Here is a 13665-nt window from a genome sequence, read left to right on the forward strand (position 1 = left end):
CCGAGGATTCATCAGATATATCAGAGTTAAGGTTAAGTTTCCTTTCCTTGACCCTGCTGTGCTGCTGAGCATGCACTGAGATACAAAGCCCTTTTCTTTTGCTTAGTTTGATTTTGTAGAACTGAACTCTGAGAATTCCTTGGTAATGTGTTAGCAGACAAGCTCAAATATTGTTCTGCATTTTCTTGTTGACTGATGGTTTTGCTCAATTCCTCAAATGCTTCCTCGTATCAGTAGGAAAGTCTCTCCTCTCATTACCTAGTAATTCAATGTGATCTATTGTCTTTCCCTATTCCCTTTCTAATAATATCATCAAGGCAACCCAGAAATCAGCTCATAAAGTATTTCTGTAGTCCTACTTTGATTATATGAACAACACAACTTTTCATCTAAAAGTAGGAGTTTGTGTTAGAGTCTGTAAAATAATAAACCTCTGACATTTCCCTAAAATAAAATGTTCAAATAATTACTTTTCTATGATTCATCAGTTAGGATTCTTGCTGAAATACATGTTATCTGAGATCAAGGCACATGGTTACACGCAGACATCTGCAGCAGCATATAGTACTTCCTTCTCCCCTCTTTGTAAGATTGTTACATTTTCCCTATCCAGGAAACTGTACAGCAAAGAGAACCTTCATTTTATTTTCTTTAACACAGACTCATGTATCTCAGGAAACTGGTGTGAGGAGGGACACTTAACCTGCTGCTACAGCTCCCTCCATCACCACTGAATGTGAGATCTGATCCCGGGACAGTTCATTTACCATGTAGCCCCTGTGAGTGGGAAAGAAGTACCTATTGCTAAATCAAGCCAAGAGCATTTTCACATCATGTCTGAGACCTGATGAGAAGCAAATGAGGAGAAATTGTGTGTGTCCAGGTTTGGATATTGCTTGCAAGAACCAAAGTAGTTTTAAACTTTTAGTTTTGTTATTGTTTGAAATATGAACAAGGAGAGAGAAAGGCCATTTTACAAAAGAAAATTTCCAACCACGTTAGACAGAGAAGGCTCCCACCAAAATGCATTCTGGGTCAGGTTCAATATATAAGCTAGGTCAGGGAATTAATGTTTACTTTGTCGGAGGAAGAGCTGTATAGATTTTGTTCTGGCCTTCTGCATAATGTGAATTTCACAAATTAGTGTAGAAGAAACTCCTAAACTTGAGCCAGGCACTAAACTTCAGATTTTAACAAAACTTCTAACCAGCTGTAAACAAAATTTTGAGAATTTCCCTTGCTTAGACTCCTACAGAAGAAATATGATATTCTGTATAATTTTCAGATGGCAATGTTCATTTTTCAAAATAAATGTACATGCACATACACAGAAGCAGAACTTGGTTTACCTTAGCTCTGTGTATTTTTGCAAAGGCTGTGATTATCGCCAGTAAGTATGACACCCAGCTCCCTTGACTTTGCTCCCCTTAAAGGGAGCAACTGTGTGACTTCCAATACAGTTGCTTAGAGCTATGCTTGCAAGGTATTTGTGCATATGACAGCTCGAGCCTGCTTCCCAGAATGAATATTTTGCATATACAAGGGATGCAGAGACTACCAAGCAGTTCTCTTTCTGGCCACTGGGCTGCTGTTGTGGAAAATTGATTTCCAGTTGGATTCTCGCACTCTGCTCTTATATTTTGGTTTCAGAATATCAGCCCATGATTGAAGGTGAGCATAAATAGCAGCAAAGGAAGTAAGGCACGGAGGCGAGAGGGCAGGTGGTAGGAGCTGAAATAGAAAGAGTGAGGGACAGAAAGCCATACACATACAGTTATGTAAACAGGTATGTCTGGGTATACTCCACAATCTCAGGATCTTGCTACGTAAAACAAGAACAAAATTCAGAAATGAGTATTTCCCCAGGTCTCTCTTCTTATATACCCAAACTGAGCCTTTATTATTTTATTTCGATTTGAATAGTAATACAAGTGAAAGCAATCCTGACTTCGCAATATTGATTAGCTCTGTGCTTCGGGTATTCAGCTGAGATGATATCTCTCACATCTCAAGCAAGTAGCATAGCTGTCAAATACAGATGACTCAAAATATTTAACTCTTCATCTAAAATGGAACGGTTTCAGCAGAAGAGAAAGAAGTAATTAAGAAGGACAAGGGCTTTGCCTTATTATCACACAACCTAGCACCCTTTACTAACCACCAAGCTATTGTGGGCAGATGTTTTGTTGATGTGAATGTGATTCCACAGAACATTCCGGTATTCATGAAAGAGTATTTTTGAAGGAATAAGGTTTTGTCTAAAATCTTTTCATCAGCCTTAATGAGGAGGATCTTCTGAAGGGGACAGGCTAAAGGAGCAAACGCAGGGTTAGGAGGATGATCAGAAAAGCACTGACTACTGAGCATCGAGTAATCAAAACCTGTCAGTGCAAAAGATTTGGTCAGTAAAGCTGAAGAAGAAAGGGGATGGAGCACTGATTGTAAGCTTTGGCTATAACAGGCTAACATTTTCAGACATGTGGCAGGTTTGAAGTGTGTTAGAGCAGGGGGAAGAGAAAAATCCTGGTGGTGACTGTAAACTATTCAGTGAACCTTCACTTCTGCATCTTGTGCACTGGATAAATAGATTCCTTACCTTACACTTTGCCACAGAGCCAGGTGCTTATATCTCCTGGGGGAAAGATGAGAAGTGCAAATGCCAGCCCATGTAGTGGAGATGAGCTCACTATAGGTTCCCTAGTAAGAACTGTCTAAGATGGTTTCTGATTTCATATGACGATGACATTTATGTAGAGGTATGTTGGCTCGAGGGCACCTTTTTGCTAATTTTTTTTTCAAGCTCTTGCCCACATACGTAATTCTACAGTTGTGAAATTGCAAGCAATGCAATGAAAAGATTGCTCAGGTTTTTAAATCATTATTCTTATTTAAATTGTTAATATTTTTGTTCCTTGAAATTGTTTTAAAAGTCTATTTGTTTTCAGTTTTATAAAATCTTGTTTAAAATCACAGAATTTTTGAGCTGTATAATTGTTTCCATGAATCAGACCTAGAAAAAAATCTGATCTGCTTAATATTTTTGCATATTACCTTTATGCATTTGGACTATATAAACTATTACTATTTACATTTTTAACAGTGTTCTGTAATACTTAGATGAACTTCACAAGTACGTGTGATAATTGCAGCAAACCAGAAGAGTACCTGAAAAAATCCAAACTGAAGAAGTTACCAATTTCATAAGTTTAAAGTGGTGTCTTAATTGGCTCTGAACTGCGACGAAGAATCAAAGTGGAGAAAATCACCTAAATTTACCCTCCCCCTTAGTCAGCGGTAAGCTTCATAGGACCCTCCCCAAACCAAATAAGGCCAGGAAGAATGTGCTAAGCACTGAGTGTGCTAAGAATAAAGTTGAGCTGGGATGGATAAGGTTACTTTGAACTCTATATTTCATGTTTCCTGACATACACCCCAAAGAACTGCCATTATGCTAGCGAGGCTGCAGGAGGGTTAAACAGTTCTTTCCCGGTTCTTTTGCTTTTTGCTGCCTTTCCATGAGTTCCTGTCCTGTTTATTGCTGGGCCTTTTTACTTTTTGTTTGTAGTGTGCATGGTTCTTAGGATATTAGAAAAAACATGCTGAAGATTCATTGTGAGGCATGGCTATTTTTGTTAGAAGCTGATACTTTAGACTGAGCTTGAAGTGTTGCCTCTGGAAGGCCTTAGGTTGTTCTGGGAGGGCAGGAGTCTGCAAAGGAAACAGAGAGTTCAGAGGGGCGCAAAAGAAGAAGGAACAGAATTAGAAGAAGCAGAGGACCTCCCTCCTCCTCATTCTGCAGCTCCTGCAAGAGCCAGCAACCCAGAAGTATTAGTTAAGCTGCCACAGTAGATCTTGACCTTTATAACAGAGTATCTCTTACCATCATCATCATGGCCGAGATTACAGCAGAAGGTACGGTAACTATTTTCAAATATATTTAACCCAAAATGATATGTACTTTGACAGCATAATTGAGCTAGCGTGTAATATGATTTCTTGCCCCTAGCAAATAACACTTTCACTCCAGGATCATTTCACTTTGTTTGTTGGATTGTTTTCTATTTTTCTTTCCTGTTTTTTCTTTTTCACTCCTGTAGCCTGAGTTTCTACCAGTTACTGAAGCTAGATCTCTGTACACCTCTAAAAATAGCTTTAGTCTCATTTGCAGAACAACACTGCTTCGGCAGCTCCATTTGAGTGATACAAGAAGGGGAATGTTGAATGTCAGGTGGTTCCACCCTCAAGCCTTTGCTCAGGTAAAGCTTTGGTAGTCCCTTATAATCAGAGATTTGCCAGAGTCAGAATAGCTTAGTTTGGTGGCCATGGTTTTTCCTTAAGGAGCACAGAGTATTTGTGAACTGTACATGAAGTTACTGAAGGGTAAAAGCTGTCAACTCTGCAATCCTTATTCAGGTATACTTCTAAAGGAGTCAGTGAAAGTTGTGCTGAAATAAGTACACCAGAGCTAGGCCTGCAAGAATGAAAGGCAATTGTATTAACCAATAAATACATATTCTAAAATATGAATATTTCATGTACTTTAATATTTCCTGACCATTCATATTTAAATAACATTTTAGATGCATAACAATATTTTATCAACCGCAGTCAGACAGGAGATATATTTAAAATGCAACCTTCTTAGATTTAATACTGAATATTTTAGTTGAATTTCATTCCAACCTTTTTTTCCAGTGTGGATTACTGCACTGTTTATCCAAATTTAATAATAACACTACAAAGAAATGCTTTTAAACAGTCTTCTGAAAGTTATTTTTATTCTACTTGTCAAGGTTTTGTGGTGTTTCAGTGTATGAAAGTTGCACTTTTCATCTTCCATTTTTCATTGTTAATATTTGTAAGAGGATCTGCATTAAGCGCTATTAGAGAGTGAGCCCATTGTCTTCTAAAGGATTGATGTTAGGACTATGTCAAACTGTACGATCCTTGCCTGATGTCTGGTTAGCCACAGCAAGGAGACAATGTGCATATGATTTTTTAATCAGGAATTGGACGGATCTATAATTTGCTTCTGGCAGCAAACACTGCCAAAACAGGTGGCTCAGCCTGACAGCCCTAACCCAAATGCTAGCAATGGTTTATTTGGATATTCTTAACCAGGTTTGTTGGAAACATTGGTTATTTTGTAGCTGCTGTCAGGGAAATCTGTGAAATTACAGTTGTCTTCCAAAATGTGTGCATTAATATTGTCAGTATCAGAAGAGCAGTATGGAAGCTCCTCTTGCAACGTTCTCCAAGTAAAAAAAAAAAAAAAACACCACCAAAATTAGCAAGATTTTTAGTCCAAAATTAATAGCAAAAATAAAAGACTTTTCAATCAGTCTGGAAGTGACTTTTCAGTCATTTAGCTTACTAAAGAAAGAAAATGAAAGACCCTAAAATAAAATAAAAATAAAACAAAGAGTCTGAAAATGTTTTTATAGTGCTTTTATAGAGTTTTTACAGGGGTTCCTTAGCTGTAGTATTGTGTGTCTGTCTTCTGTGTTTTTTCTATGTAAAGCAATAAACTTCAGGTGATAAGGGGCATCAGCTCCACAGTAACCTAACCTTCAGCATGACAGGTAAATAAGCCGTATAATTAGTTTAGCTTAGTTTTGTTTTGCTTTGTTTTGTTTTCTTATATTTGGAATGGACTTATGTTGATTGGCTGATTTTTAAACTGGATCCATGAGATGGAAATTTTACTGATGGCAGAAAACTAAGAATTCAGCCTGGGGCTAATGTTTCACTGCAGTTTATTTTCCTCTGGGGCTACTGCTGGCACTCACAAGACAGTCTGAAAGTTCAGATCTAAACTTCAGCAACATATATTTTGGACAAATAAAAAACAATTAAAATACCTCTTGCTTCACACAAATCCTTTTTGATTTTATTTTGTTTTATACTACACCCCAGCCCATGATTTGTTGGGGTCTTTGTGACTTTATTAGGATTAAAGTACTTGCTCCTTGTCATAGGTATGCTTAACTCTATTTTACACTGTCAGCCACACATCAGCTAGACTGTCAGGCTCCTTGCCTTTTGGGATACCATGCTGACATGTCAGAGAGCACACCACAACACGATGCAGGCTTCAACACTGCCATGGCCAGTGTGGCTGCTGGTTTAGAGAGATGGTCCAGCCCTGGCAGAGAGATACTGTTGGTGCACATCTCAAGGTACCTTTTTCTGACAACCCATGTCAATACCATGATCTATCCAGAGACAGATGCACAGGGCTGATGGGGTGCTCTTTCAGGTCAACGTCACGCTAATGTCAATGAGACTAAGTAGCTTAAAAAAATGTAGCCACCAAGCAATGACCCTGGCCTGTCTACTTGCATCACAAGCCATGTGCGCTGCTTATTCATTTCCACAGCTACAAATTGATAGTTGTGTAAATACTGGTGAAGTGTACCCGGTGAAAGCCAAAAGGAGATCTCTGAAGACAGCGGTTTATAAATGTCCTTAGAAAGTTGGCAGGACCTGGGTCTCCTGCTGGCAAATATTTAGGAGAAGATTCCAAAGAATTATCTTCAGCATCCTCATATTACATGGAATTGCAACCACAGAAATGTACTATTAAAATGTGGAAGTCCTTAAAAATGTATACAAAAAACCCCTTGGTACAGATACTGAAAGTACTCTGTCTTTGCAACACTCTCTGCGTGTTTTATTATTATTGTTGTTGTTGTTGTTGTTGTTGTTATTATTATTATTATTATTATTATTATTATTATTATTATTATTATTACTGAATTTCAGCTGTTACTGAGTATTCTGTAATGGCAAGGGACTTTACTGTGATCCACTTAAGAGCTTGCCTAGAAAGCCACAGGTATCTAACTATCCTACTCTGCTGTGTTTATGAACACAGGGATTGGACTGGACTCAATGGCAGATGTAGTTAGAGCTGCCACCACTGAAATACAAATGCAAAAAGCCTGGCACCTCTGAGAAATGGCTTCTACCAATGTACAGCTTAATCTGTATGTGCACAATAACTCCCGCAGCAGCCCTATAGTTGGTCCTTTCTAGTCCAATCTACTGCAGGTCACAGTGCAAGGTTGATGGCTGTCCCCTGGGCCTTTATCCTCCCACGCAGGCAAGAATGAACAGAGACTCAGCTCTGCCTGCTGCGATGCACCAGAGACTGTGCACTGATCTCACCCAGGGAGGTGAGGAGAGGAGAAAGACAAGGTTTCTGTGCCAGCTGTTTGTCTGCCACAACTTATTTCCCCAGCGGAGCAAGAGAGAAGCAGGAGTCAAACAGAAATGTGACAATGAGTCACAATTTGGTCCTTATTTTGCTGCTGAGAGCTGTGCAACTACATATTTCCTCTGTCTCGGAGCAGGCTGCAAGGAGACAGGCTAGCCCCGAGGCCACACACAGCTTGTCAGTGACAAAATCAAAATTAGCTTCTAGATTTGAGTCCTTTTCTCAGGCTCTTTGATAACTACGAAAAGCTTTAAGATGTAAACCATTGCAAAAGGCAGATTTAACAAAATCTGTATACTTGAAGATTAATATATGTGGAATTGATAGCGTATGAGAAATAACACAGAAGAGCCAGAGGGTAAAATCATGACTTAACGAGTGTGATGGCCAGAAGCTAACAACAGTCTTCAGTTGGCAAAAAGTTTAGCAAAGTCACACTACAGGCAAGAGGGAGATAGATATTTCTCATGGTAATACATGAGTTGCTGCTGGAGGTGCTAGTTGTGCCGACTGCGAAAGGGGCCTAGATGAATAAATTAGAGTAGATGATTCATTTTGATGGCTAAAGGCATGTGAGGAGTTTCCTAGCCTTCAGTTAGACTGCTGTTTAAGCATTGAGTTAGGAGGTTTCTATAGAATTTATTTGCAACAAGAGAATTTGCAAAATGAAAAGATGTCTTCTTTTTCTGGCTTTCAATGTTAATGAGGAAGCAGATAGTATACCTTTTGCAGTGGGGTAAGGAAAATGCAACAATTTTGGCAATGATTTTTTGAAGGAATCGGTCTGCTCTTGTTCAGGAGTACCAGGTAAAGTAAAAACAGCCTAATTACCCGGGGAGACAAAAAGTCAGAAAACCCAGGACCACCTGTAAAAAAGTAAGTCTTTGGGGGGAACAGAAGCTGCAAATTCTCACTGAAATTCTTTAAGACCTGGATTCCCCTGTGCCTGTGGGCCTGGACAACTGAGCTGGTTAGTTTGACTGCAGGCTGGGTGCTTTCTCATACCCTGTTGAGGCAAGCAAGCATGAGGCCAAATTTGTTAGCTTAAGTTTTAGGTTTAAGAATTTGTAGGCAATGTTACTCACAGCTGGTATGGTATCTATGCATGTTCAGTTGGTACAGAGAAACTCTAACATATCGTTACCTCAGAAAGTCAGCGAGCTATGGAGAGCAGGAAGCCTTAAAACCTATAAACCAGAGGTTTAAGCTGATACATCATGTTGCTAGTCCATGATGGGCTAGAAGTGTGTGTGTGCATTTAACTCGTGTTTACTTGTGTGCAAACAGCTGGACTGTAGGTCCGATCACTTATTCACTTTTTTTAAAAAAGCCTTGTGCTCATAAGTTTTTGGAACATATATTAAGGTTACTTATATAATGAGAAATATGTTTAAAAGCCTAGTAGCATTTTCAAGTTATTAGGGTGATCAGTTCCCACTGATTTCAAAATTAAGTCTGTGCAACTACTTAGATTCTCAAAAGTCCCAGTCTATACCTTCAGGTACCTACTCCTTGAAAAAAATCTACTCTATAAATATTTTGAGTACTTTTACCTGTGGTCTACAATGTAAACACTGAGTAAGAGGTGGATTCATGCTGCTTTTACTGCTCTGCTCTGGAAAGCAGAAACTGGTTTAGTTTAAAACATGTTTCATAATGCAGGTCTGGCTTCAGTCCAGGACACACTGAGGACAGAAAAAAAAGAGTTGCCCTCTTTGAGGCAGGTCAGCTGCTTACAGAAATGGAGAAGCTTTCCTTTTCTTTCTGATGCTGATATTCCCCAGTTTCTGTTCTGTTTAAGCAGATTAACTAGTGGACAGTGCTCATGTTACCAGCTTAAACCACGTTTAAAGCAGTAGAGGGTGGATTGCTTTAAATCAAAATGATTGAAAAATCTTTTAAATCAACAATTTTAATCATGATTTAAATCAGCAAACAAGAAACTTGGATTTCAAAACAGCAATTTTAATCTTTTTTGCGTATGTTGTCTATTATTCGTTTTCCCTTAAGAATGGAAGAGAGACACTGATTCTTGTTGGTCGATTACTAATATGGTGACTGAATACAGCCTTTCTCATTAAATTTGTGCCTTTTACTCTTAGAGAGAAAGATAACCTAAATGTCCGTCTATTAATTCCATAGTTCAGGAGCCATTTATCCAGATTCTTTGTCTTTACATGGTACTTTTTTATGATAGAGAAAGGTAAATGGTGCATTTCTTTTTTACTAGATAATGATTTCATTTTTACTTGTGATTTCTGTCAAGCTTCATTAGGATGGAAATTGGAATTCAATTAAAATGGTACAAACCCAACATTTTAAAATTGTTTATTTGAGTACTGTAAATGTAATAGATATATAGGAAAAGTCACTTTTAAATGGAATCTGTTTTGATAAGCTAAGTGATTTATTAAACAAATATACTACTGTTTGTAATTTAGTTTCTGGCCACTGCAGCCTACAAGAATATATAACTGATACAGCTCATTTTCTTTCATGTAATGTTTATTCAAAGGTTAGAGAAAGAAAACATATTTTCTACTTTAAAAAAAAAATCCTAATTACTTCTTGACTTAGAATAAGATAATAATTGAGTTCAAATAGTAAAACAAATTGAAATTAAGAACATATTCTTTGCATTTGCAAACAGGTTATACTCTCAAAAAAAGCCTAGCTTAATTTAACTCCATCTGCTTAGCCAGTGATTTCCAACACCTCAGTGATTTCTTTAACTTTCTTCACAATTGTCATGGATTGATCATAGCTTTTTGTTTAAATAAAAGTGATTTCAATAGATAGTAGTGTAAAAATGTAGTCCTTAGCACAGGTTTTCCTAATTTAATACTTAGTTCTTAAAAGCATTTAAAGAAAACTTCAGTTTGTGATTCAAAAAGTACGAACAATTATATTCCCTGCCTTTCCCCACTGAAGCATCATTTGAAGGAAAATTATTAAAGATTAATATTGAAATGTCTTCAGTAGTTGCAGATGTATATATAAGTGTAAAATGACAACAATGTTTTTGTTTTTTTTTTACAGTGCTTTCATACTAATTTAAAACCAATTCAAAGGTATGGGCAAAGAGAACTTTACAGAGGAGTAGAGGCTTAATATCCTTACCGCTTTACATTGGCAGATCAGGCTGGTAACAGGGAACACGAAGTAGATAAGCAGATCTATGGACAGCTAGCTATACTTCTTATCATGTGATCCCCCTGTCATGTTCTCTTGTCAGCTTTAAACATTTTCATTGGAAATTATGCTTATTTCATATTTAATCTGAGCCCTGTGTCTTTATATAAATCCTGCTTTGATGCATTGGAACATGACCATTCAGACTCTGGATCCCTGAGTGGGAATGTGTTTAAGCACTATGTGGTCAAAAGGGACCAGCAAGATTTAGCTTCTAGTTTGATTCCTAATATGTGCCTAAAGCACAGTTGATTTATGTAAGTCTATTTCAGGAATTATGAAGCAAGTATACGGCTAACAAATATTTGACTAATGGTAGAGATGGCGACACCAATAGGTAGCAGCAGAGATACCAGATGACACTGCCAATGCATCTTGTCCTGTTCCACAGTCTATCCTTTACTTCATAGGCTCCGATACTTTTTTCGCTCTGTAATAATTTCCCTATTTCTCTTCCCCTTCCTCTTCCAAGATCTGATAGATACCTGCAGGTAATATGCAGGAGATGTAACTCCTGTCCCTTCTCTAAATGCAAAACATAATCAGAACATGGTAAAGCACACAGTAAGCAGCTCCATTATTCTTCAGACTCATTAGATTTTTGAGGAAAAGAGCTGAGCTAACAAAACAGATCATGTAAGGTAGAGGAGGCTAAACAGAAAAGCTGAAGAAGATTATTTTTTCTTCATCCCAAACTAATTCATTCACTCAGCACACCCACACACAGGTGTGCTAAAACTCACCTATGTTACAATTTCAGTCAAATCCATTGCTCAAAATAATGGTCAGTGCTGGGTTTTGCCCTTAGAAATCAGAATGAAAAAGCCATGGCTTTAAGTCCTCAATAAGCCTCACTTGAGTCCTGTGGCTGATTTGGGCTTTTTTTAGAATCAGTCCTACAGCACAGTATGAACTCATCTCTGGCCTAAAAGTTCTGCTTGGTGCCATGCAAAGGCATTTACCATAAGAAAGAAAAATATAAAATGCCAGGCACAGAAAAACTTTCTCACTAGAGAAGTCTCCTCTTTCTATCTTCAAAGATAGTTTTAAAAAATCCTTTACAAGTATGTAATGAGTAAAGACCTGCTACTCCCTGTACATGCTTATGTTCTCACAACTTCAAAAGTATGTCTGTACCTTTGCCTGGAGTCAAATTGTCAAAGGCACAATGAATCTAAGCCTTTGTAGCCTCCTTTGGTATGTAAATGAACTCAATTTTTTCCTATATTCCATTATGTAGATTTAAGTTGTGGTTCTCTATGCATGTCAGGAAGGCTAAATCTTGTTTCAGTCTTTGCTAAGAGGTTATTCACAATTGATGCAATTACCATAAATATAGTTTTCTGGTAAGTATTTTACTGTTTTTAGAGGCATAATTTAATACCTCTATTCAAATGTTAAGATCCTCATTTTGCTTTGACCTTTTCCTCTTATAACAGGTAGGACCTTAATTTTGGCTTCAGGTCTATGTAGCTCCTGCTGAAGTCAACTGAATTGGTACATGAGCATATATGATGCAGGATACAACTTAACATCCCAAAGAGGTGATATCACAGTATATAATATGGTTCGGGTTATATATGTTTCATAGTTCTATGACCCCAATATTTAAACTGTAATTGTAACACAAATTTAGTATCATTTCAATTGCTTTTCACTTTTAAGAGGAAATTTCAAACCCTCTTCGTCCTAGAGATTTTGTTGCATTACCATTCATGATTGATAAGATCAAAAAATGTGAGAATTTCACAAGGAGATATCCAAAGTTAGATTCACCCCTTTAAATATTTACTGTTGGTTTGGTTTGTTTTTTTACCAGGAGTATTATTATAACACTAATTATAACAAAAGACCCGTGATAGAGGTTGAATGTGACCCCTGTCTGCCTGGGACAGCTACATGACTAGATGGCTGACTACAGCCTGTCACTTGGAGCAGAACCACTACATACTCTGCTCTTAATTTGTGTCACAACCTGTAAAGTCGATGAAGATGTTGTTTTGGTAGTAGAGAGTGAACTCTGAGGATACAAGGTTTTGTCCTGTTTCAAAAAAGGAAGGGCTCAACATGCTTTTTTTTTTTTTTTTTTTTTTTTAAATCTGTAAATATATTTGATAAAGATATCACTTTAGTAAGAGGCATATCAACTCAAAACTGAATATAAGCATTTTTGTCACAGCAAGAGTAGCCCTGTTATCAGATGCCCAAGCAGAATTAATCCATGTGAGATATGTTTATCCTAAAATGCATCTCTTGTTCTAGACATTGTAATTTTGTATTGATTACATAAAAGCCACCTGAAATGCTCTGGAGAATGTAATGTTTTATTCTGCTGTTAGTAAACCAGAAGTGATGAATTTCCAGATCAGTAACAGCCAAAACTCTTATTTCCCAACCTACTCTCTCTCTTCCTTCCCCTTCCAGAAACAAGTGCATCAGGGCCCTCTGCCCAGAGACACACCTCCATGCCTATTCCCTGCATTTATCACAAGTGAGAAATCCGTAGATTTTGTAATACAACTTTATTACATTTTGCCTGCAAGTCGCTATTGAACCAGAGGTTTCCAGTGATTTGTAGTTGTTTTCTTTTAGCGATTTATACAGAGTTCATGTATATCTGCATATGCAGATATTAGTGTACCAGGGTGGGGGTGCAATGTGCAATTTTGCCTGAGTTAATGAATAAAGATAATTTCAACTATACAGGCAAAACAATGACGGGGGCTAGTTTTTTGAAAAACTTATTAGCAGGAAGTTTCTTTTAAAATATATTTGTTATCGTTTCATTTGTTGCCCAGTCTAGGCTAATGCATTTCACACTGTGAAGTGCTAAAGGCAGTTTCACAAAAGAGATACAAATGACTAAGTTAGTTTTACAACATGGTTGCTATCCACTCTTCAGTGTGTCATGCTGAGCACAGAAAACCATAAATAATACCACATCTGCAGAGGCTGCCAGAACTATAAAGCAGCATTGGATCTATTTTATTTTTTATTATTATTATTTACTGTGGTAGTGCCTAGAGGTCAGGACTGCATTGGACTAATCACTTCATGTAGCAAGAAACAGTCTCTACACTAGAATCTTACAATAATTTTAACTTGTAAAGATTCTTTGATTTCCTTAATATTTTAGGGAATATTACTTCTTGGTAATATTTTTAAATTTTAATGTTCTAATAAAGTAAGCATTAAACTATACAATTCTCCAAAAATGAACACTGAAATCCTTGAGAGTATTTCTAGTGCCTGCC

At 37.4% G+C, this 13665-nt stretch overlaps 1 protein-coding gene across 6 annotated transcripts in view; it reads left to right on the top strand.

Annotated features, from left to right (window-relative positions):
* The first annotated feature begins 3591 nt into the window (after positions 1-3591).
* Positions 3592-13665, top strand: part of TRDN (triadin) — a 232158-nt gene continuing 222084 nt past the window's right edge. For 3 of the 6 annotated variants that reach the window (XM_082307270.1, XM_082307274.1, XM_082307275.1), the window contains exon 1: positions 3595-3912. In XM_082307270.1, the coding sequence (XP_082163396.1) occupies positions 3891-3912 (22 nt within the window). In that variant the 5' untranslated portion in view covers positions 3595-3890. Of the gene's footprint in view, positions 3913-13665 lie in introns of all 6 variants that reach the window. The other 3 variants (XM_082307271.1, XM_082307272.1, XM_082307273.1) reach the window with 3 other exon arrangements.

This window comes from Platalea leucorodia (assembly GCF_965183815.1).
Source record: "Platalea leucorodia genome assembly, chromosome: 3".
In the NCBI taxonomy this organism is placed as follows: Eukaryota; Metazoa; Chordata; class Aves; order Pelecaniformes; family Threskiornithidae; genus Platalea; species Platalea leucorodia.